This window comes from Drosophila nasuta, chromosome X, assembly GCF_023558535.2.
Source record: "Drosophila nasuta strain 15112-1781.00 chromosome X, ASM2355853v1, whole genome shotgun sequence".
NCBI classification, from domain to species: Eukaryota; Metazoa; Arthropoda; class Insecta; order Diptera; family Drosophilidae; genus Drosophila; species Drosophila nasuta.
This window is the reverse complement of record NC_083459.1, coordinates 18,957,598-18,983,859: the sequence shown is the minus strand read 5'-3', so window position 1 is coordinate 18,983,859 and position 26,262 is coordinate 18,957,598. Positions and strand designations below refer to the sequence as shown.

The 26,262-nt window shown below is 38.1% G+C and overlaps 1 protein-coding gene and 1 non-coding gene across 2 annotated transcripts in view; one reads left to right on the top strand and one right to left on the bottom strand.

The window, feature by feature from the left end:
- LOC132796441 (dopamine D2-like receptor) overlaps positions 1-26,262 on the bottom strand; it is an 82,739-nt gene that overhangs the window by 28,481 nt on the left and 27,996 nt on the right. The window contains 3 exon segments of the mRNA XM_060807614.1: positions 4,436-4,626; positions 7,416-8,930; positions 26,182-26,256. Coding sequence (XP_060663597.1) covers positions 4,436-4,626; positions 7,416-8,742 — 1,518 coding nt within the window. The 5' untranslated portion in view covers positions 8,743-8,930; positions 26,182-26,256.
- Trnap-cgg (transfer RNA proline (anticodon CGG)) lies at positions 16,072-16,143 on the top strand. Its single transcript has one exon. It is a non-coding gene; the product is annotated as a tRNA-Pro (tRNA).

The window sequence follows — 26,262 nt, the reverse complement described above, 5'->3', positions numbered from 1 at the left end:
TTTAGTTATGGTTCGAATAAATATATTTCGACTCTGAACCTCGAATTCAACATTTAGATTTTCGCAGTCAGCAAAGCAACCCACACAAAAAAAATGAAAAAGCTAAATGGGGAAAGGGGAGAGTGGAAAAGGGCGAAGGGAATGGGGAACGGTGAGTAATCAAATCTACTTGCGAGTTATGTTGCGAATGCAGATTCCTTCGGGGCAAATAAAAATTGCATGAAATATTTTATGTACGAACAAAAAAACCAAGAAGTGCTTCCGGAAATTTTGCGACTGCTTTAAGAATTGAAGGAAATTTCATCACTTCATTTTTTAGCATGGAAATAAAATGTAAAGTGCTGACGCAATAAAACGAAGACTTTAAATTGCGCATAAAATCAATATTAAAGTTACTAAATTAAATTGATTATAAATGAGAAAATATATATTTATGATTTCATATTACTTGGTAGATTTTACTTTATTTTATTTAGTGCTCTACAACAAATGAAGCTTAAGGAAAATGAGTTCGTATTTGTGCTAAGAATATACTGATTTAGATAACAAATAAAATTATTATAATAGAACTGCAAAGATTAAAGAATAAATTATTAATATGGCAAATATTTCACATTGTTTTTTTTCAGTTTTTGTTGCAGTCTGTAAAATGAAAAAAAAAACAAAAACAAAATAAATAAATATTAAATTACTTGGCATGTTGTGTACGGTGGTTGCTTTACAATTGATTTTTATTGTGTGTTTTTTTTTATATTATTTGAAGTATAAAATTTCAGTATTTCGGTGTAAATTTCTAGCAAATTGAATTAATCAGCAATGAATATTAAATTGTGCCATTAATTTGATCGATTTGAAGTAGTTGTTGCGAAAGTGGAAGGTGACGTTGTCAATGCAACGTGTAATGCGTGTATTCAACACTCGCAGTGCACATAATGGGATACGCTCTTCTACCCTTGGCTATTTGCCACAAACTAAGTTGCAAGTGTGTAAGTGTGTGTGTGTGTTGACATGTTCAGCACGTCGCAGCTGGTGTAACACTTCGTCAGTGTTGCCTGCCAGCAAATGCCAGTCTCCCAAATGTTCACTCGCTCTCTCTTTCTCTCTCTCTCTCTATGTCTGTCTGTCTGTCTGCTGTTGTTTCCGCCACTTGTTGTTGTTGCTATAGAGTTGATACAGTGCCCTGCACCTGACACGCCAACATGACTCCATTTGAATGTACTTCTATACACATATAAACTCTCTATACTCAATGCTGAATGTGTATTTGTGTCCGTCTCTCTGTTCGACTGTCAGTTTTGTGTGTGTGCGTGTGTGTGTGTGTGTGTGCAAAGCTTAATTAGCACCTGACATATGCACACACACAGACACAAGTGCAGAAAGAGAAAGCGTCGACATCGTCGTCCGATTGGAAAGCGAAGCGCATTTAATGACAAGTTAATTTGCCACTATGCGTAAGTGTGTGTATATGTGTGTGTGTGTGTGGATGTGTGGGTGTTATGCTGTATGGTGTTTGGTGAATGGCGAACGGTATTAGAAAATCAACACGCAGCAGGCGGTCGGTCCTTTGATAAAGCAGCATCGGGCGGGCGGTCGGTTGGGTGAGTGTCAATTTAATGATCAAAATGAAATTAAATGAGCTGTCATTGCCGTCGACTGAAAGCCATTCATATACATACACATATAAATATACATATACATATACATATACAATATGTATGTATGTATGTAAAGCCGCAACAGGCGGATGCTTGGTCTATGCTTAAATATTTGTGGCTGTCATTTAAGTGTCATATTGCGTATACGCACAAGTGTGCACAAGTTAAAGACGTACTAAATAGCTTGGCTAATTGCAGTAATTGCGTATACGCAATGTGGTCAGTGAATTAATCAATATTTTCCTCTGATGGTAGAAACGTATTTTAATCATGCTGACAGCTCCACTTAATTTCTCAATCTTTTCAAAGGACAGACTTAAGTCGTTGGCAAGTTGCAAACTTTGTGACTCTGACTGCGCTTGTCAGCGAAGATTAACCCGCAAAACGAAACAAGGAACAGCGAGCAACGAACAACGAACAACGAACAACGCGAGCGCGACAGGCAACGTACAAATGCAATTTCGCAAAACGTTTGAAAAATATATTTGCAGCAAATTGCACTCTATTCGCATGTAAAAAGTTTCGCACATTAATTATTGTCAACAGGCAGCCAATTGTTGGCTCTGACTCTGACTCTGGCTCTGCTCGCTCGCCCGCTCGCTTTCGCGCATTTCTTTCGATCTGCCAGTTGGCGTGCGGCTTTTGTTAATTTCATTTGACTTTCGAGCGTTTTAATTACGACGATTGTGTGCGACGGACGCGACAGTTAGCTTTTTACGCGTGTAACAAATGTTTGGGTTTTATAATTGCAAATTGCAATTCGCAATTCACAACTTGCCACTCGCAATTTGCAATTTATATTTTTCATTAAATATGTATGCATGATGTGGCATTTGTTTTCTCTTATTGCTGCTGTTGCTGTTGTTGTTGTATTTATTATAACTACACTTGAGCGGAGACACTTGTTAAATAAACACACAATTAATTGTGGGCAACATGACAAACGTTGAGCTCCTGTCAAATGTCACACAAAAAACACAGAGTCGAGTCGAGCCATGCTGATTTAAATGTACATAAATATTACAATAACCGTATATGATATTCCATATCGCTTCAATGTTGACAGCAATCTGAATACCGAGCAGCAAAAACAGCTTCTCGAAGCTTGATTTTCCATTGTTTCATATTCAAGAATTTCATAATTTGTTTTTCTCTTTTTCCGTGCACACAAAATATTTCAATGTGAAATTTCATGTTAATTTAAAAAATTCAACTTGAAAAGGTAACCAAAAATAAAAAAGAATTAGAATTTTCATATCGAAATATTTAAGTGACCCTTGCTTTAAGTTCTTGACTTCATCTGACTATGCAAATTATTTAAAGTTTAAATCAATCAATACGAATATTGAAGTTGGCAATTTAATTTGAGTTTTATTGACTTGGGATGACAAGCTGACCTTTATCTTAACTTTTGCTATGCAAATGAATACCGCAAAATACATTGAATTTTGTGGATATCAGAAAATCTTTCTGCTTTCCAATATGAAAAGTTTAATTCGAGTTTTATGTGAAAATCGAATCTCAAATGTAATAATAATAATGGTTTATTCCACTTTCATTAAGAAATTTCGAGTATTAATTGAATTTCCAAATTCGTATCGATATTATAAATTTAGTTCCTTATAGTATAAGTGAAGTTAAATTGATGTATTTATTAAGTTAAATGCTGTTAAGCAAAACGACTGTAAATGAACCCTTCTTCAGTCTGACGAATGTTGCAGGGTTAAACAAGCATAAAACTTTCTCCAAGGAAATGGCACAAATTTATTAGCCTAAATTGCCGACCTTAGTCAACAATTTTTCAATTCGAACACCTTTTCGTTGAGACGCCGTCGTCTGCAATCGCAATCGCAATGCGAATCGGAGTCGCAATCGATTTTGTCGGCATTCTAAAAGCCTCTGACGCATTCTCCATTAATGTATCACAGAAAGAAAGAGAGAGAGAGTGGAGAAAGCGGCAGGCAGTCGGAATCGATAGACAATTCTTGACTGAGAGACGGAGAGACGGATGCAGACATGACAGACTGTTCGGGTGGGAAACAGTCAGTCAGTCAGTCAATCGAACAATCAATCATATGGAATGACAGCTACGTCGACTTAAGTCAAAGGAAATAAGTAAGCCTCTCTCTCTCACTCTCTCTCTCTTCCTGTCTCTCTCTCCCTCTCTCTTCTTTTCTGCCACTTCTCATTCTCATTTTTTGCGAGCACATGCACATTGATTTATATGCTTAGGCCGCCAAAAATTGAATGTTATTGCTTGAATGGCCGCAATTTAGTAAAGAGCATTGCCTTGCCTTGGCTTTGCTTTGCTTTGCCTTGCGTTTGCTTGGCTTGGCTTGCCACGCCCCCCGCCCAGGTCCAACCAGGGCTACACAAACAATATCCACTCTCTTAAAGCGTCCCTCTTGTTGTTATTTATGAGCTTGTTTATTTATTAGATGGCCCCCAGACACTTGATAAAATTAGTTAGACGTCGAGGCTGCACTCGAGCGTATTCGACTTACTACCACCCTGTAGTTAGATTATAAAATAATTAACAATAAAATAGAATAGTACCGGTTCTTAACTGCAAAATTAACATGAAATATATATATATTACAGAAAACTGTATTCGCTTTGCCGTCAACCTAATGGATCCCTTTTCCAACTGTGGTGGCGTAAACAAGTTGCCGGCAATTTTGCATTTGGCATTTTGATTTTGACATCGACACACCCTCTGGCCATTGCGTAAATGGGCGGCCATATATCTTAATGCTGAGAACAGCTAACAGAATACTTACCAGAAAATAAACAGCAAACGGCATTACGACTACGGCGACCAGCAGATCTGCTATGGCTAATGATACTATAAAATAATTCGTAACTGTTTGCAGCGACCGCTCACGACAAACGGAGAGGATGACCAGAATGTTGCCGAATAGCGTTAGGATTGGAAACAATATCAATATCAGCGCCCAATAATTGTGGTCCACTATAAAGAAAAAATTGTTGGCTTGTAAGTATATTAATATTAAAATATTAGAGCTTAAAAATATAAAATAGTTCAAATTCAAAGCAATAAAAAAACCAATCACCTAAAATTGAAGTATTTATATAATATTAATTGGCTTGGTATATTTTGTTTCGTTTTGTTGCTTAAAATACAGGCCATAAATTTATTTAAAATAAATCATAATAAAGGATTACAAATTAAAATAAGAAATATATAAGACAATATAATATAACATTAAACAAAAACATAATAAACAGAAGTAAAAGAAATAGATAAATAATAAAAAATGGTAGATTTTCTAAAATTGTATTGTTTTATAAAATATATTCCACAAATATACCAAAAATATACCGCAAAAATATACCAGAAAAATGCTGAAACCATATAACTAGGCCAATATTTGATATTAGGATATTGTACTACATTCAAAATATACCATAGTGTACAAAAAGTATAAAAATAAACATATATGGTATATAAATATATCGAAAAACTATAAAAATATACCGAAGCCTATATTTGGTATATCGATATTGGACTATATTCAAAATAAACAATAAGATTCAAAACGTTTAAAAGTATACATATATAAATATACTAAAAATATACCAAAAATATACCATCAAAATACCAATGTTGTACTACATTCCAAATATACCATAGTGTACAAAAAGTGTAAAAATAAACATATATACAAATATACCTAAAAACTATAAAAATATACCGAAGCCAATATTTGGTATATCGACATTGGACTATATTCAAAATAAACAAGGTACAAAACGTTTAAAAGTATACATATATAAATATACCAAAAATATACCAACAAAATACCAGTGTTGTACTACATTCAAAATATACCATAGTGTACACAAAGTATAAAAATAAACATATATACAAATATACCGAAACATATAAAAATATACTGAAGCCTATATTTGGTATATCGATATTGTACTATATTCAAAAAGAACAATAGAGTACAAAACGTATATAAATATACAAATATACCAAAAATATACCAACAAAATATCGATATTGTATTACATTAATAATATACCTCAGTAAAATTGATATTTGTGCAAAACTTATTTTTGATGTAACGGTTATTCGAATAACTATATTAATTTTTCGAGTATACACATTTTTTCTCGTATGCTTTGACATGTGTTTCTATGCATTTATTTCTTATCTGCTTTTAATCTATGGTCCCGTTAGCATTTAGAAGAAGACAAAGTCATGTGTTTAGTAGAAAGTTGATATTTGTGCAAAGTTCTGCATTTAGATTTTGAGCTCGACACGTCAACTGACCTCCAGCAAAAAGTGGTTTATTTTAAGAAATTGTTCATTTCTTAATGTAAAAAGTTTATATTGTTGCCATTTTTGATCTATTTCGCGAGATTTCTAAAATTATTGATTAAAAATGCCGCGTGCACTCGAATTAAGGGAAAAAGAGAAGACTCAAATTAAAACAATGGCTGAGTTTGGCGTTAAAGTTAGCAAAATTGCCAAAAGAATTAATAGGCATCGCAATACAATTGGAAATTATTTAAAAAACCCAGAGAAATATGGGCAAACGAACCGCAAGGGAGCCGTTTCGAAAATAGACGCGCGCACTAAACGGCACATTCGAGCCTTGGCAACAGCTAAGACAATGAGTTGTGCACAAATAAAAGCGGAATTGCAGTTGCCATTAAGCAGACAAAGAGTGCAACAGATTTGCAAAAAAATTTGAAGTTGCAGTATGATGCAAAGGTGCACAAACCAAAGCTCTTACCAAGACATAAGAAGGCCAGGCTTGCATTTTACGAAAAGTATAAATTTTGGGAAAATGAATTTGAAAAAGTGATTTTTAGCGATGAGAAAATGTTTAATCTGGACGGCCCAGACGGTAACCAAAAGTATTGGAGGGATCCTAGGCATCCAAGAAAGAGACAGACAGACTTGCCATAAGCGAAACCACGGTGGTGGCTCACTTATGGTTTCGGTCGCTTTTAGTGTTAAAGGAAAGTCTCCTATATGCTTTGTACCTGGACGGTAGCAAGTGAACTTATACATTTGCAGAAGAGTTGCATGGCGAGGACTGGATATTTTAACAGGGTAACGCTCCTATACACGTTGCGAGGTATACGATGTCGTTCCTGGAATCGAAAAATATACCCCTATTTCAGAGGCCAGCAATTAGTCCGGACTTAAACCCAATTGAGAACCTTTGGTGCATCCTGTCAGCAAAAGTTTACAAGGGTGGAAGACACTTTGAGACATGGAAGGGCTTGAAGGAAGCCATCGTTAAAGAATGGGATGCCATCGACACAAACACGCTCCAAATCTTGGTAAACTCAATGCCCCAACGTTTAGAATTGGTCGTACAAGAAAACGGAGATTCAATACCATATTAAAATAATAATCTCAAGTCATTTTGTTACTTAGTTCCTTAATATTTTGCGTTTTTTTCAATTTTGCACAAATATCAACTTTCGCTGAACAATTTTTTCAATAAAATTTTTTATGTATTAAACATTTTATAATTTAATAAAAATCATGTTTATCAAATTTCAATACCAACTACCTATTGAAAAAAAATATTGAAAAAAAATGCGCCAAGTAAAAGTTAAAAAATAAACCAACAAAATATGATGCACAAATATCAATTTTACCATAAAGTTCAAAAAGTATAAAGTATAAAAATAATAGTATTTTATCACATCTCTCTTCTTGTACTGCGTTAACAGTGATTTCATTGCTTCATAGTTTTGTACAACACTCACCCACTCGGAGTTCGTGACAGGATTCCGTTGTTAGATTGAGCGTTGCATTCGTGCAATTGGTTCGATAGTTCTCAATGTACAAACTCGTCAGATTCTGATCGAGGAGAACGCTGCTGGCCGTTGAAGTGCCGACTGTTGTGCCCGAAACCGTGCTACCATTATAGTTAGGAAAATAATCGTTAAAGTTCTCCAGCAGCAGCATAAACGAGCTGCCACCGGTGCCAGTGCCAGTGCCCGCTGTCCCAGCTCCAGTGCCACCCGAGGAGTCGCTGCCACTGGCTGCGTTTGCTGCGCCCTGCGCCAACCAAACGGCATCCGCATCGTAGCTGGATGTGACTGTCGTTCGATTTGTTAGTCTCGTTGCTGTGCGCCGCAGGAGTTCCACATCGCTGCCCGCCGCCGCCGCTGCCGCTGCCGCTTCCTCGGCTGCCGCATTAAAGCTACCGAGAATGCCGTAATCCGTTTCGCCATCGGCGACATTCTCTAGAGCGCTCTCCTCGGCACTATCAATCAGCGCAATGTCCTGTGTGTCCTGCGACGTGTCGCCGCCGCCATTCAATTGCTGCTCGACAAAGTTGCGCAGCGCATAAAGGCTGCTGCTATTGCCACTCCCACTTGCACTCGCACTCGCACTCGCACTCGAGAGCGTTGTGTTCTGCATCTCGGCGATGTCCAGTGACAGCCAGCTGAGAGTGTCATTTGAGCTGCTGCCACTGTTGCTTAAACTACTTAAACTACTGCTGCCGCTGTTGCTAACGGATGTTGGCGTTGTGCCTGCACTGATGGTCAGGTTGTTGCCACCGGCAGCACTCAGCAGCCATTCGCTAATGTCATCGATCAACGCATAGCCAGCCGCCGCCGCCTCATCCTCCTCGACCGCCTGCGTCTCATCTAGGGCGCTGGCCACCTCATCGTAAAGGGACAGATAACTGTTGGGCGTCGAGGAGCTAACAACATCCACACTGTCGTCGGTGCCTTCTCCCCCGCCGACGACGACGCCGACGCCGACGCCAACATCATCATCGTCAGCAGCATCATCATCGCCAGGGACGCGGTCGCTGCCACCGCCTCGGCCAATGCCAACGCCTCTGACACGGACTCTGCCAATATCCTCCACACTCAGCTCGGCTGTGCGGTTCTGCAAATGGCCAAGCAACTTTCCGGCCAACGTTGTTGTCGAGGCTCTCGCAATTGTTGCGCCAGTTGTTGCTGCTGCTGCTGCCACAGTTGCTGCTGCTGCTGCTGCTGTTGTTGTTGTTGCTGCCGTTGCTGCTGCTGCTGCTGTGGCAGACAGCGCCGCTGCGGTTGGGGCTGCCACCGCAGCCATGCTAGGTCCTTTTTGCTGGGGCTAACAAACCGTCACAACCGCTCTCTAGCTCTCGCTCTCGTTCTCTGGCCTCGCCCTTGCCCTTGCCCTTGCCCTTGCCCCACTAGTGCGGCTGTGCCAGGGGCGTGTTGCACGCCGCACGAGTTGCGACAAGGCAAAGCATCGCCTGCATCGCGCTGCAAGTCACTCTGCAAGAGGTAAAATTTAAAAATACATATATTAAAAACTCATTTAGCTGTTGCAGTCAAAGTATATAAGTTTCTTTAATATAGAATGAATATAGAATATAGAATATAGAAAAGGTAAAATTTAAAAAACAAACCTTTATATTAAAAACTCATTTAGTTATTGCAGTCAAAGTATATAAATTTCATTAATATAGAATTACTTCAATTGAGTTTTACAATTGAAGCTTAAAATCAATTCCAACACATTTAATTTCTGCAACTGTGTTTCACTTTCTTTTGAGCAATAAAACGATAATCGTTCTCTGTGGAATAACAAACAATTTCTTACGGAGTTGAACAAACGTTAAACGCAGTCATTGAGACGATAGTTGAATAAATGAGATAAGTGTGAGGAATAAAAGTCTAGCTAGACTTCAGCGACGCGAAGTCTGTATTAATCTCAGTGGTAGACAATGAAAATTGAACTGAAAGAAAAACAAATCTAGGTAACATAGAATTGAATTAGCTAAAGACCTGCTGTCTTTTTTTTTTTTTAAGAGCTCTAATGAATAACAACTTTATTTAAAATATATGAGTTCACGATACAGCTAAAGTAAAAATAGTTGCAGTGATAATAGTTCAATTTACATTGGAACTTTCTAAAAAGCTTCAAAAATAGTTTCATCTCCACCAAATAGTTTAGTATTAGTATAATATATATTTTCATGATCTTTGTAATACAACCTCAACTCTCTCTTAAGCTCCCAAAATTTCATTTGTTTCGAAAGGGTTAAAAATGGTTACTTCATATACTATCATTACGCATGAATCCATATTTATGAAAGACCCATTTGTGCTCTTTGATTTTTCTGTGATTTGCCGTCGGTAATCATTGATCGAATTGTGCTGGAGAACAATCACAAATGTCGTGTGCAGCAAACAGCTTAATCAGACAGCTGCTGTAAGCAAATTGTGTAACGATCGAATTGAGTCTGCTGTTGACAGCAGTTTTCCCTTTGGGGGGGAAATCGACACTTTGACATTTTTCATAGCAAGTTTTTGCAGTCGATTTACTGCTGTCGTTCGTTCATTCGTTCATTCGTTTGTTCGATGGCCATGTTTGTTTTCATTGCCGTTGGCTTGCAAGCCGTCAATTTCATTTGTTTTGTGTTTGTCACGCAGTTATTTTTAACTTGAATCGTTTGTGCTATGAATACTTGTGTATGTTCTAAATATGTGTAGTTATTTTTTTTAGTAAAAAAATATGTATTTATTACTTATTCATAAACGTGAATCGTGGAATCAACTGCTAAAGCATTCAACCAATTTGAATTTGATTTACAAAAAGAGAAATAAAAAAAAATGGACATCGTTATTTATAATTTGCAATTTGCAGATTAACTGCATTCAATCAACATTTGTAATGACATTAAATTAGTTATAAATGTGTAATTAATTTGCCATGCATGCGATTAATCGATTGCAGTAAACAATTTATATAAATTATTAACAAGATTTGCCCGGAAATGCAAGTGACACGGCCGGAGGCGCAGTTGTTGCCCAAGTGTAATTGAAAATGCATTTAAAAGGCAACAAACACAGACACACGCACACACAACACACTCACACACACACACATGCGAGTACTTGCTCTAATTGACGCTTCCTTTTGCGCCAATGCAATTATCTATCCAACTGTGTACTTTGCCGGCCCCCCGCACGTTTAATTAACTCTTTAATCAATTTATTGCCAATTATTCTACAAAAAGCGCCAGTGAAAATTGTATAATTTAATTAAGTTAGCAAAAGGTTTTTGTGTGTGTCACTTTTCCCCCAGCTGCTGCAAACTGGCCTCCTTCCCCTCCTCTTCCACTCCTCTCCTCTTTTCTTCGTCACTTGCCATCTTCCAGGCAGAGACGAGAAACTCAACTCAACTCCAACCCAACCCTAACGCCAACCACTTCACGTTCAGATTCAGATTGAGGGCGCAACATCGCCTCATTTGTCCTTCGTCCTTCGTCCTTCTTCTTGGCGCTACAATTTTGCAATTTTCGCTTTTGTATTTGCCAATTGGCGCTGATTAAAGCCGTCTCAGTCATTGGCCCATAATTAAAAGATGGTTCGCTATGTCCTAATGAGAGCTGCCATTGTCTGAGCACCTACTAGAAATGTGCGACTTCTATGTTATTTACTCGTCCCTCTGACCTGGATCTTGATCTAGATCAGGTCTCCTTCATCTGTTGCCTATTTCGTTTCAAGACTTCAACGTTTTCAAGTCGAGAGTCAGCCAGAGCTTGAGCGAAGCTTAGCAAATGGAGGAAATCTAATATTTCCACCTTCAATTACTTGCTCCCCAACTGCGTTTTATAGTCATCCCCTTCATTGGACACTATAGGTCAATTGAGTATCGATTAATCGCACGAATTCGATGAGTCAACTCACAGTGTCACAGACTTCTTTGAACAGTTTAAAGGCAAAACATTATTATGCTGTTGTGATTGATGTTTTGTTAAAGCGAATTTGAAATATTTATCTATAAATGTAATAAAATAAGAAGTGATCGACTGTGAGATACCCGCTACCCATTTTCAATAAGAGCTAAGCACTTCTACCCTATGATTAGCGGGTATAATAAGCATATAAAAAAGGACTAAATATTGCAACACTTAGATATAAAAAAAAGATAAAAAGCTGTTACAATTTACTTTACGGCGCTGCTAAAGACGTTTAGAAATTTCCACTTACTTAAATACATTATTTTACTTTATTTATCGTATAAATGAAATATGGTACGCAATAGATATTTCAAGTAATTCAAATATTTGAAATCTGAAAAAGGAAATTGTTTAAAAAGTATTGTAAAACTACCTATTAAATAAGTATTTAATAATATATAAACATATAATATTATTGAAAGACTAAATATTACAAAATTATTTCTTATTTAAATCAGTTGTTCTCAGCGTTTTATTTTTAAACGAATAAGTTAGCTCTTTACTGTCAGTTATATATTAAGGTATCTTCCAAATATTCCAACTTCTCCATTGTAAATAAATACTTTGAATGATATTCAACAAATGTGAAATGAAGAAAGGCAAAATATATTAATTTGACATCTGAAGAGAATTAAATTCAAACTTACTCTTAAATAAGTATTCAATTTAATTCTTAAGTTGTAAATTCCCACTAATTTCGACGTGGCAGCAACAACTGCTTTATTATCAGAAATTTAAAATATATGTTAAGTTGTAATAAATTGCGACATCTTTGCCGTAAATATCTAAGCTGGTTTAACTCCTAAATGCGAGAGACTGTGCGAGAGTTTTGCTGCGAGCTGAGCGATTAGTTATCGAGGCAGGCTTCGCATACGGGAGCACGACTTATGCGACTCAAAGTGTTCTTAGGTTGAGTGTCAAAATGATTCATCAAATGTGCGCATAATGCGATCGTAAGCGTGTCGTGGTGTGCGTGCTTACTAGGCGTATACATAATGAATGTGGTGTGTGTGGTGCTGTGTGTGTGTGGCACTTTGCCTTAGACGCAACTAAATATAGTCTGTGTACTTGTTGTTGTTGCTGTAGTTGTAGTGTTGTAGTTGCTCACATTGAGATGCCAACAGATGGATACGGTTACCGCAGAGACGTGCCACATCAAAATCCGTGCCAGCTGCCAGTTGGCAGTTGCCTGACAAGGGAAGAGAATGGGAATGGGAATGGGAATGGGAATGGAAAGGGGAAAGGGAGGGGATTTCCCCTCAAACTAAAAGAAGAGGAAATGGTTGGCTCTAATGAAATTTTGGCGCAATACGCAAACAAGCAGGCGAGAAGGAAAGAACACGAAAGAAACTAAAGAATCGAAACGAAGCTAAAGTAAAAAAAGAAAGCAAAGTAAAATTGTAGGAAATCTGGGGTTAAAGCTAGATGTGTGTGTGTGTGTGTGTGTACGATTTTTTTATTAATTACGCCAGCGGCAAGGAAAAGTACACGAATCAGAATCAACTTGGAACCGAACTTGAACTGAACTCAAGTTGTGTAATTAATTTCACTTTCGCTTGAGCGATGCTTTTGAATATGCGACGACCGCACGCCATCCGATGACAACCGAGCAGCAACAATGCGGCGCGCAGACAGCGGCAGGAAGTGGCGAAAGTCGGAGAGGCGCCACAACTTATTGCCTCAGCAACGCTAAGCACAGAGAGTGTGAGAGTGTCATTTCCTGTTGCTGCTGGTACTCACTCCATCCATTCATCCATCCATCCATCCATCCGAGAGACCCTTACCCAAGAGTCAAAGCCAAAGCGAAAGCCAAACCCCGAGATCGACCCGGCCGACAAGAAGGCTAAATGGCATGCTACCACATAATTTGGACTTGTTGTTTGTTGTTGCCCCTGGAATTGCTTTGTCTCTCTGCCATACTAATCAGCCTTGTTGCCATACTAATGGCATTATGATGGAACTGGCTTCAGTCTCGTCTCCAAAATCTCTGACATATTCATTCCATTCATCCACTCAAAGGAGAGCAAAGAGATTGAGAGAGAGAGAGAGCGAGCCATGACTTGAGTATTCAAACGCATTCATACTCGCACTCTTTGCATTCTCAGCCAAATGGAAATCATTCAGGGGTCCTTTAGCAATAACCTTTGCCTTTATGCTCAACCTGACATTGTCTTCCTTTTGGGCATGCAGCAAAATACGCTCCAAACTCGAACATAATTCGCAAGCTCAAGGCTGAGCTAATGAGCTTCCTCTAGCTGCTTGCTGGCTAAACATATTTTATTTGAAATTTATACTTTTTTTCGTTATTCCACAAAAAGTCGCGTATTAAATAGCAGACATAATACTCCGAAATTTTTCACATTTTATCACAAATATTAACATTTTTAAATATTTATAAATTTACAAAGAAAAAAACTTATAAACTTTCCATATATTATTGCAAATATAATAAGGTTTAAGTAATAATAAATTGACTAAGCAAAAGTTGATCAATTTTGAACACATAGCAAACTTTTCAAATATTGTATATTATTAAATTGAGTGTACAATATGTTAAGTATTCGTATGTAAATATTAAATATAAATATTAAAATAAATAAATATTATTATAATATAAGAATAGAAAATGGAAATAAACATCAGTTCAATAACAGAATTCATCCGAGTCGTTGCGTCTATAAAAAAATTATTAAATACAAAATGTATTATTATCAAATACTTGATGTTCTAAGTGTGCAAAAATATCCATTGATTTCTCAAATTCTAATATTTAGCTATAATATTTATCAGCTATGCTTTAAAATTTTCTGCTTTCAACTTTAGTTAAGCAAATCATAAAAGGCAGCAGAACCTTTTTGCCAAACTATTTTATTCTTTGCATAAAGTATCTTTAAGTTATTCCCTAGAGACGCAAATCGCAAAATTCTCTCTCCAATGTGTTGAAGCATATGGAGCGAGCGAACAGTCTCAAAACTAATTAGTTGGCGGGTTAGTTATGTGGCGTATTCGGTACATTTCAGCATTTCAGTGAAGCGGACTAAACTTATGACGTCGTTGCAGTCGCAATGTCGCGGCTCATTTACAACATCCGGTGGAAGCGACAAGAGAGAGAGAGAGAGAGAAAGAGAGGGAGAGGTGGAGAGGCGGCGGCATTTCCTTTTCCTTTTGCCAGCCACGACAACCACGACACTCAATAAATCAGCAAGTGTAATTATTTTCGACGCCGCGTTGCGGCACTCATCGCATGCGAGTTAGCAGCGAAAAACAACAACGAAAACACACACACTCACACACACACACACACACACACACACACACACACACTCACACACTGCGCGCAGTAAGGCAAACAATTGGTATAAAGTTTGTCAGCAAAAATTGTCGTTTGGCTCGACGGTTGGAAGGTTAGAGGCCATGACCCCGCATGATCCTCATCCTTTTTCCTCTATTCCTCTGCTCTCCTCTCCTCTTCTCTCCATCCCATGCTGCTGTGTCCTCTGTGTGTGAATGTGTGGCAATTAATTTATAATATTTTTAGCTGCATTGCGTCGCATTGCGATGTATTTATTATGATGTTTAACGTCTGCTTCAGCTCTACGTGCCACATTCACAGTTTTTGAGCCGAGCGTTTAACTCAAATTGAGTTGGCACACACACACACAAACACTCATACGCACACGCACACGCACACACACACATGCTGATGGAGGACGGCGATAAGCAAATTGGTTTCCGATTTAGTTAGCGCGTGCATGCGCTTGGGACACATGTAGCCCAAAGGCGAGAGCCAAACGCTATTCCATTGGCCACTATAAGCGTGTGTGTGTGTGTGTGTGTGTGTGTGTGTGTGTGCGATACAGTCCAGCGATATGTATGCGCTACACACTCTAAATATTGCCTGCGGCCTGAGCAGCTGTCGCAAGATAAATTTTATGGCTCTCCCTCGCTCTGTGTCAGCTCGACAGCAATGGATACTGTTGCTATTCCATCTATTGCTGCTGCTGATGCTGATGCTGCTGCTGATGCTGATGCTGCTGCTGATGCTGATGCTGCTGCTGCTGTAGGCGTTGCTATGACATATGCTTGTTAACTATGCAGTTGGCAGCAAATAGAAGGCAATTGCCAAAGTTTAAGCGCCCAGCTCAAACACACACACAAAAAAAAAAAACACCTGACAAGTGTCAATAAACAAACCGCAAAGCAGCAGCTAGAACCTAGAAAGTAGCTAGCTCAAAGGTAGCGAAAGGAGAAAGAAAATGGAAAGACTGTCTGGCTTGACATGGGCAACGTGCTTTATTACCGAGTATTGTGTGTTGTCTTCGCATTTGTTGTTGTTGTTGTTGCTTGTGACTCAGCATGACATTTGGTTATTTCCATTTCTATTAGTCACAAGTCCCAAGCGTCCCAAAAAAAAGCGTGTGAACAATTGAAATTTATGCGTTAACTTTTGGGGGCGGCGAACGCTGCGTATGAGTTATGAGTTGGGCTAACGCGCGCTCTTCTCTCGTACAATAGATCGCTATCTTCGCTCTCTCGCTTTCGTTCTCTCTCTCTCTCTCTCTCTCTCTGTTTGTATGCATTTAACCCTTTTTAATTTGCAACTCTCTGTTGCTGTCTCGCTCTCTCGCTTTGTCCATATGCCTCAATCAGCAAGCGGTCGACAACACGGCTCGTTGGTCTAGGGGTATGATTCTCGCTTCGGGTGCGAGAGGTCCCGGGTTCAACTCCCGGACGAGCCCAAGGGTTCTGGCTCTTTTTTTTTTGCGCTCTATATATATATTTATATTTTGTTGTTGTTGTTGTTGTTGCTATTGCTTCACAAGCGGATGCGCGACTAGAGCAAAATATATTTTTGTATATGGCGCAAAAACCGCTTATCGCTTCAAGTCTACTCAAGCGTCAACGGAGCGATTCATTCGAGAATTTCTTATGCTTCACTGAACCAGAAGTGTCGTCGTCGGCAACGTTCGCGTCGTGTCCGCATCGATGCTATACTATATATGTATGTAGTATATATATTTGTGAATATATATAACACCCTACATGAGTTGTGTGAGAGTGTGTGTGTGTGTGTGTACTACGCGCCATTTATCCGTTCTTCCCCCAAACCTATTTTTTTTACGCCCTAGCCTTGCTGTTCTGTTCCCTGCATCAACTGGCTTGCCCCTTTTTTTTGCTACTGCTGTATTCCTGCCACAGCTCCTGTTATATATTTTTTTTGTGAACCATTGTCGTGCGCTCTTTTGTTGCTCGTTTTCTTGTCTAATGGAAAATTATTGAAAAGAAAAGCCAAATTGCACGCTCAATTTTCTGCTTAGCAACGACGCTCTGCGATGCGATACTAAGGCTTCCCTTGTCATTTTGTAGCAATTTTAAAGCATAAACGTTATAATCATAATAATAAAACCAAAGTGCGCCCACAAATTCTCCACAAAAAAAAACAACAACGTGAACAGAAATAAACTCTCCAAACCAAAAAATGTACTACATATATAAATAGAATAGCCCAAAAATGAGAGAAAGCTGGCGAGTAATTTTTGGCAAACAGCGCAAAGCATTAGCTTAATCTACCTTTCTCGCTCGAACCTTGGTTGCTGGAGCTATCAGCCATCTCTTTCTAATCGATGTAAAGCAAACAGCGATCGTGCGCTAGAAATGAAAGTTTGTTATGTTAAACAGCTGAAGTGAACCAAAGTACAGTAGATAGCTGAGTACTTTTCAGAGTTTTCACGGTACAGAAAATATATATACATATATGTATATATAGTCTCGATCAATACGTAACAATTTCTAGCAATTTGTTAACCAATTGAGACGAATTGCTTTGAGCTGCATATTAAAAGCATTTGAGTCGTGTGGCTAAATCTTTTTTTGTATATTTATGCATCATTGTTAAAACTCTAATTGAGTTGACAACATGAATTATTCTCTGTGGTTAATCTGTCTTCTATTATTGAGTGTGGCAAGTAAAGCGACAGCAAGATGCCACCAGAATGGACGCGCCTGTACCAAAGACTCGCATTGTTGCAGTGGCAAATGTAATGCCGGATTTCGTTGCGCTAAAAGGTATAATACTCCTATACTTTAACTGCATAACCATCGAATGGAAATGTGAATAAAATAAATATATATATATATTTTTGAGTATACATTAAATTCAACGGCTTGTGTTATGGTCAAAAGAAGCAAAATAAGACTTTAAGTAACTCTGTGGTGGGCCAGCGGCTCTTTTTTTTTAAGTTCATAATTTATTGAAGCAAAACATTTTTGCATTACAAAAGGGTGCAACCAACCGCCGTTGACCACGCAAATGAGCAGCGGACCAGCAGAAAGAGCAACAACAAAACCAATCCACTGCTGCTAGGGAATAAGTGAGCGGAGGCAGGGGTGAAATGGATGCGGAATTATGCTGCACATTGCGGCTCATACACACACACACACACACACACACACAAAAGAAAGTAGCAGCAATGGAAAATGAGCAGCGGACGGCGAAATTGCCCAACAAAGGAGCCCACGATTGACGTGTAAAGCAGCGAGACGAGAAGCGAGAAGGAAGCGAGGCGGGAGCTTGGCTGTGGGGCAGGTAAAAGGCCACAATTGCCGCACAATGAACATGCGATGAATTGTGTACACATACACACACACACACACACTCCAATTGCGGAGGTGTATTGAAGATGTGGCGCACACGAACAACGAAGCTGAGCTGCGCTCATTTGCAGGCCATGCCTAAAAGTAGGCAACACTTTTTTTCTTCGCTTTTTTTATTCATTTTCATTTAAATAATTGAACGAAGGTTTCGCTCAACGCTTCGTTCACACCACACACACACACACACACACACACACATACACAAAGATCGCAGCTTTCGATCAAAGTTTGCGCATTTCCTTTTTTGCCGCTGCTGCTGCCGAAGACAATGGAAAATATCTTTCATTAACTAATTAGCTTACTTTTTCATCTGGCTCACTTGGGTCTGGGGAATCTCTTTGCCACCGTCGTCACGGCGCGTCTGTTGTGCTTTTGTTTCGCCACGTTCGCTGCTGCTGCCACAATTGAGCCCTAGCCCCAGCCCACGCAGAAAGGATAACGTGTAAAATACAACTACTAATACACTTTTTGCTGCTGCTGCTGCTTTCACTTCTGTTCTTCCTTGTCTTTGTTATTTTACGCTTTACAATTCTTTTGGGAAGGCAGCAAAATTTGTTGAGCAAACGTTGGGCTCGCCAACCAACCAACCATCCAACCAACCAGCCGACCTGCCATCCTTGCTGTCCTGCTGTCCGGACGCCCTGCATCGTCAACGTTGCTGCCGTTCACTTTGATTAAAGTGAAAATAAATGAGGGTCCTAGACAACTGCTGTTACTCTGCGCCCCTAAAACCAGTGCCACACCCCGTTTGCCCCTCTGCTTGGCCTTCTCTTTCTGCTCCTGCTCAAATTCACATTCCGCATTCGCCTTTTTCAGCTAGCTTGTCTGCCAGCTGCCTTCAGCAGCAGCTAGCGGGCAACTTCATTAGATGCCACTAAAAATACAAGCGCTTCCCTCTCTCTCTCTCCCTCTCTTGTTTCCTTAAACAAACCCAACCCTTGTTGCTCTATGTGTATGTTTCGTTTTTTTTTTTCTTTGTATTCAGCCTACAATTAAATGGACCGCCATGGCAGCAGTGACGAGCCAGCCAAATTTATTTGAATAAGCCTCCCTCATGGGCATTGTCATTGCGATCGTAATCGACATCGTCGTCGACGTTGTCGTTGTCATCGACAGCAACAAGGTTGCCCAAATAATCAGACGCAAATTAGTCAAAGGTGCTGGTTGCAATCGACCAAAGCTAAAGTTGGAGTTGGATTTGGAGTTCACTTTGTTTAGAGCTCGCTGCGTGCATTTCTTAACTCTCTTTGCCAATTTATCTTGCTTAAAAAAAGATGCTCACTTCAAGCCAACAAGTTAATCAACTCAAACAGTTTTTTTAATACTTTAAAAACATTTCTTTTGCATTTACTTTAAAAACCTTTTTCTAGTGTTTCTTCTCATATGTTTCAAGTGATGAAATATACTAAACTTTTGCCTTGTTTAGGTTTAAATTCGAATAATTCGAGACAAACTCTTTCCACATTCCACTGAAGTAGAAAATTCCACAGAAATAACTATGAAATTCGCTTTGAAGTAGCCTTTGCTTACGCACATTGTTTTTGTTTTATTTCGCCTTTAGATCGATATGAGTAATTGAAACTTGGGCGACAAATTATTTAGATATGCTTATTATCCCATGAACTGATTCAATTGCTCATAACGAAAGAAATTTCATTTCAATTTCATTATTAAAAGAAAATTTGCTTCGCAGAAAATGATGTAAATGAAAAAGTTTGCATTACAATAAAGCTTTTTAAAACAAAACGAAATAATATTATCAAATAAAGAATGCAAATATATGGAATAAGTTAAAAAATAAATCAATTTCGCTAGAGCTAAGTTGGGTTAATTAATTGGACTCGTGGCTGGCGTTTCAAATAAAACCACTTATCCAACTAATCAAACTTATGCAATTATTGCAGCTTATTCAATTGAATTCACACACATACATACATTGGCACGCATAACGGAAAAGAGAAAGCGAAACCGAATGCGAAAGCGAAATGCGAAAACAAATCCAGCAACGAAAACTCCAATTAAATGCGCATAATACGCAAAACCTATTACACAATTTAGCTTTAGGGCAGCAGGAGTTGAGCGAATTGGAGTTTGAGATGAAAGGATAAAATCGAAAGAAAGTGAGAGAGAGAGAGAGAAAGAGGGGAGAAAGTAACTTTTATTTTCATTGATTTTGATACGTTTATGGAAAATAAACATAAATACCTTTTGAAGTCTCATGAATAAACTAAAATTGCTAAATAAACAATTGCAAGCATAATATTATATATACATATTAACAACCCATTTTAGAGCATTTAAAACGTTCAAAAAGTGGCATCGCATACTTCAAAATTGAAGACTAAATTGAGAATTTATTAGTGTCAAATAAGAAAGTGAAATACCCAGATTCTGCAAACATACCAAAAATATATTACAAAAATGCTAATATATACCAAAGCTCATACTTGTCATGTCCATATTGTACTAAATTTAGCATGTTGTCAGCCAAAGCAAGAAAGATCCGTTTGCAGACAGACACACTCAGACAGAGTTCTTGTCTGTTGAAGCTGATCAAAAATATATATACTTTATATAGTCAAAGATGCCTTCATCTGGCAAAAAGTTATAATTCCCTAGCGGGTATACAGACTAAATAAATATCGCAAGATGAATTTTTATTAAAGTATTTAAATTCTTTCATTCATATTAACCTTTTTAAATTTTAATTTCGATTTACTAAATATATATTTGTGCAACTCAAATTAAATTTCCGCCTGGGAATTGCACTTAATTATTTAATAATTAACGAGCATTGATACAGCACGCAATGCATAATTTATTCAATTACGTGCAAACACTTGCCAATCATTTAAAAAGCAATTGTTGTTCTTATTTGAATAGATTTAGCCAATTGTCTAGATTAAACATCAAATACAAAATAATGCATAGGAATATTTCACTTTAATAATCAGCATTAAAGCATGAAGAAAGTTTAGTAATGTAAAATTTGAAGTAAAACGAAAATCGAAACAAATGAAATCAGGTAAAATGTGAAATTTTAAATTGCATGCATAAGCTCGGCATTAATCGTAATAATAATAATAATAATAATAATAATAATAATAATAATAATAATAATAATAATAATAATAATAATAATAATAATAATAATAATAAAGATAATACTAATAATAATAATGAAAGTACATTTAAGTAAAAAAATATGAGCAATAACTGCTCAGATAAACAAATGCCGAATGCAAATGCGAATGCAAATGAAAACGAGAAACGAGAAATGAAAATGAAAATTGTGGAAAATGTGGATAATCGAAGTGAAACGCAGCGATACACGTCAATGGTCAGCAAATATGACAAGGACGAATGGACGAATGGAGGGGGAGAGGGAGAGGGAGCTGGGTTGGTGGTTGAGCGAAAACAAAGCCCGAAAAATGAAATGAACTGTAATCAATTTCAAAGTCCCAAAGTCGGCCAATGGTCGGCCTGGCGGTACAACAGTAATTTCCGAAACAATTTATGGAAAAAAGCCTCCTTCTCCTCTTCTGCCCCTGCCCCTGCCCCTCGCTCTGAGCTATGGCCGAGCAATGCCAATTATTAACATTTTGGTCAAAAATCACAAAATAGAAAAAAACCGGCAGCAGAGAAGAGAAAAGTTCCTCAACCGCAAGGTAGAAACAAAACGAATTATTAACAGGCTGCTGGGAATATGGAATGTGCGCCATATATACTATATATACGATATATATATATATAGTATCGTAGTATGCTGCAAAATTTTCCAATATTTTAACCATGGTCCATGACGCGGTCCGTTGTCCCTCTCCTTCTCTCTCTCTCTCTGAATTTTGTGTTTCGTTTCGTTTTTTTTGTTCGTTTGTTTTTAAATTTTAATGCTTTTTGCAAAAGTTTTGCGTAGAACATTTTGTGTGCTGTGTTTTTTTTTTTTTATTTTTAATGATTCCAACTTTCTGTTTGCCTATGAAGTGGGCCAATTTTTCGGTCTCCCTCGTTGAAATTTATGAAATTTCGCACAGTTGCCGATAAGGCAGAGAAAGTATCTTGTGGTTGGTGTGCGCAGTTCTAACTGGTAATTAATTTTAGGGCCCAACTTGGGCGAGCTTTGAAGTGTGCGTGTGTGTGTGTGAGCCAGGTGCAAAGGCTGGAAGAGCTTTCCACTTCCAGTCACCCAGCCTGGCACACTTCCAGTTCCAGTAAACTTTCCAATCAGTTATGGAGCGCACTTTATCAATTTAATGTTGACAATAATTGCATTAAATAGAGTTTTACCTAAGCTAATAGTGCACTGTAAGAGTTCCACTTCCAGTTTTCCAGCCTGGCACACTTCCAATTCCAGTTCCATTTCCAGTAAACGTTTCAATCAGTCGCTACGTTATGTGGAGAGCACTTTATCAATTTGATGTTGACAATAATTGCATTAAATAGAGTTTTACTTCAACTAATAGTGCACTGTAAGAGTTTCACTTCCAGTCTTCCAGCCTGGCACACTTCCAGTTCCAGTAAACTTTCCAATCAGTTATGGAGCGCACTTTATCAATTTAATGTTGACAATAATTGCATTAAATAGAGTTTTACTTCAACTAATAGTGAACTGTAAGAGTTTCACTTCCAGTTTTTCAGCCTGGCACACTTCCAATTCCAGTTCCATTTCCAGTAAACGTTTCAATCAGTCGCAACGTTATGTGGAGAGCACTTTATCAATTTGATGTTGACAATAATTGCATTAAGCAGAGTTTTACTTCAATTGATAGTGCATTGTAAGAGTTCCACTTCCAGTTTTCCAGCCTGGCACACTTCCAATTCCAGTAAACTTTCCAATCAGTTATGGAGCGCACTTTATCAATTTAATGTTGACAATAGTTGCATTAAATAGAGTTTTACTTAAGCTAATAGTGCACTGTAAGAGTTCCACTTCCAGTTTTCCAGCCTGGCACACTTCCAATTTCAGTTCCAGTAAACGTTTCAATCAGTCGCAACGTTATGTGGAGAGCACTTTATCAATTTGATGTTGACAATAATTGCATTAAATAGATTTTTGCCCAGCCTCGAGCTTTGTGCTTCAACTGACAGTGCGCACTGTACATGTGACTATATATACATATAGTATGTTTATATATATATATTTATTATAAAGTTGCCTGCAAATGAAGTTATTGTGTGAACTTGAGACCAATGAATATCAAAGATAGAAACAACAAGAAAAACGAACAATTTCTCTGCACTCATAATGAGAGCAAAAAGTTTTGTTGTTTGCAGAATGTCCTGCAGAAAAATAAAAGCACAGCGCAAAAATGAAATTATTTGCAAAAAGAGAGAGGGAGAGAGAGAGAGAGAGAGAGAGAGAGAGAGACAGAAAGAGAGATGTTGGGAGGTTGCATGCCACACATGACACCACACGAAAATTTGTGACAAGAGGCGAGAAAGAAATAAGAAATTGAATGCCTCGACATGCTCGAACGCGTCAAGACTGGCATCGAACATGAAAATGAAGCGACAGGCGGCAACAGCAAAAACCAAGCGTAAAACATGCCCATCACACACAGAGCGAAAGAGAGAGAGAGAGAGAGATAAAGTAAGAGAGAGCGAGCTAGTTAGCTGCATCTGCACGTTCCACTGTCGCTGTGCCTTCTGTGGGGCGTTTGGTGGTGGGCGTGGTAAACGAGTTGCTGCTGCGTTATTGAATTAAACGTGAAGACGAACACGAACACGAACACGCACACGCATGTACAGACACGCACATGCATGCATGTATTCGTATATACCCATACACTTGTATGCTATGTATGTATATTTAATGAGTGAGGCGGCTCAGCAATTTATTACTACATACATAGTACATTGTGTGTGTGCGGGTGTGTGCGTGTGTGTGTATTGGAGTGCTATAAGCATGGCCATTGTCCGAGCCAAGTGCCGTTCATTTGCCCAAGCTAAAGACAGTTTTATGGCACTTAACGCCTTTCCTCGCTCTCCCTCACACTCTCATTCCCCGTCTCTCTTTGTCCCACTCTATCATAAAAGCAGCTAGATGGATGGAGGCGGGGACGAAGCTTGCCCGCTGGACTCGATTTCAGCAAACCAAATTCATTATGTATTGTCAAATGAACTGTGCCATGCAAATTCCAAATTGAATTTGCTGCAGCGCCTCGGGGACAACATCACAACAAAGGAATGTATAACTATATTTACATTAGTGTGCATGCATGTGTGTGTGTGTGTGTTTTTATTGCTTTGCAAAAATTAGAAAACTTTCCCTTCTGCAATATCGCACACACAAAATCAGCATCAATATCCAGCCAGAATCATAGTTTTCAAAATTGAGTACCAAATTTAATGCGTTTTCAAATTGAAATTCAATTAAATCTGTTGAGCATCAAACTTAAGTCTAAATAAAGTAAGTAAATTTCAAAGTTTGGCAAATAATAAATGTTGCACTTGGCTTCGATACACGAATATTCTTTATTCTGACTGGGAATTCACTTAAAAAAGTTTCACTCCTTGAAAGTTAATTCTTTCGCAATAATTTAAGTAAATTTATTATCGCTAAGTTACAATTTTCTAGCTTTAAGTCTAAGGTTCCATCCAATTGATTACAAAGAAACACATACGCATATACACATACATATATAGATACATGTAATTACAGAAAGTAAAATCTTTCTGATGCTCTATTGCCTGACCATGCCCACTTAGCAGGTTCGCCCACTCACAGTCAAACACACACACACATCATGTGACAGACAAATGTGACATGTGACAACATTTTTGGCAGCCACTTTTTTGCACCTATCAGTCACCAAATGATTTCATACTTTGTGAGGCTCTGATGTTTGACCACACCCACTTAACACATCCGCCCCCATCAATAACTCTTAGTCAAATACACACACAACATATGACGGACATACTTCAAAATTTTTGACATATACTTTTTCAGACATTTACCTACCAAACGATTATTTGCAGTTTACTTTGTTAGCGACACAACTGTTTAGCAACAGTTGAGTAGAAGCACGCATTTATACGCCAAAGCAAGCTTAACCATCTTTGTGAAGATCATCTGTCGGACCACGCCCACTTATCGGATTCGCCTTCTCTCATATCTTGGTTCACCGCAATGCAATTTTCGCAAAGAATTAATAATTTCTGGCAAGCACTTTTTGCACAAATAAATAAACCAATGATTACCTGCAACTTTTTCCCTGAATGAAATTAATCCGAATGAAATTAATCCGAATTACATTGAAAATTATTTGGAATTTCTTCAGATGCAATTTATAAGCTACATCTCAAAATAAAATGAATAAAAATATATCATAAATTTATAATTTTCTGAAATTTTCCCTGACCGATTGATTGTCAATAAAAATCGGTTTATTTATCTAATAAAAATCAGTAGAAAATGAAGTTCTATAACTTTGAGAACCGCACAACCAGAGAGACGTTCACATATCGACCGCTAGATCAATTGGATTTGTTCATGAATGGATTAAAGGACTCGTCGATGACAGTCTTAACACTTGGTAAATTATGCGGCTCAGCGGCTCATTAAACACTCTTTCTCTCTGGACACACTGTTGAGGCGAGGCGAGTGGGAGGAAATGTGTTTTTAGCCTACGCTTCTGATTAGTAGTAGATTGTTGTTGTAATTAATAGAGGGTGCGGTTAATGTCATAAAAGGCGAATTCGAAAGCGCCAAAAAATGCAAATCAAAGTGAACCTTTTTTCACTCCTTCGCCAATTTTGTTGCTTTCTTTCTTCTTTTTTTTCGGGTGATGTTGAACCCACAAATATGCGCATAATTAATTTGCCGCCTGGTTTTTCCTCTCATTTCGTTTCGAATTATTTGGATTTTTTTTGCCTGGACTTTTCGAGTTCGAGCTGAGTAGATTAAATGGCATTTTGTCAAAGTGTATTTCGTATTTTAATTAACCCCAAGCAAACGAGTTGGCCCCGTTGCAAAAGTTGTCGTTACTGAAGCTGATTGGGAAGTGGGAAGTGGGAAGTAGGAAGCGGGCAAGGCCAAGTTAAGAACTTAATGCACTGCTTCAGCAATAAAATGGCGACAAGCATTCCGTCTTAGCATAAACAATCGATTTAATACTTACGAATTGCTTTCTTTCACTCTCGTTGCTATCTACGTGATGATCAATCCAAAGTGAGTAAATTCCAAAGTATTTAGTCTGCAA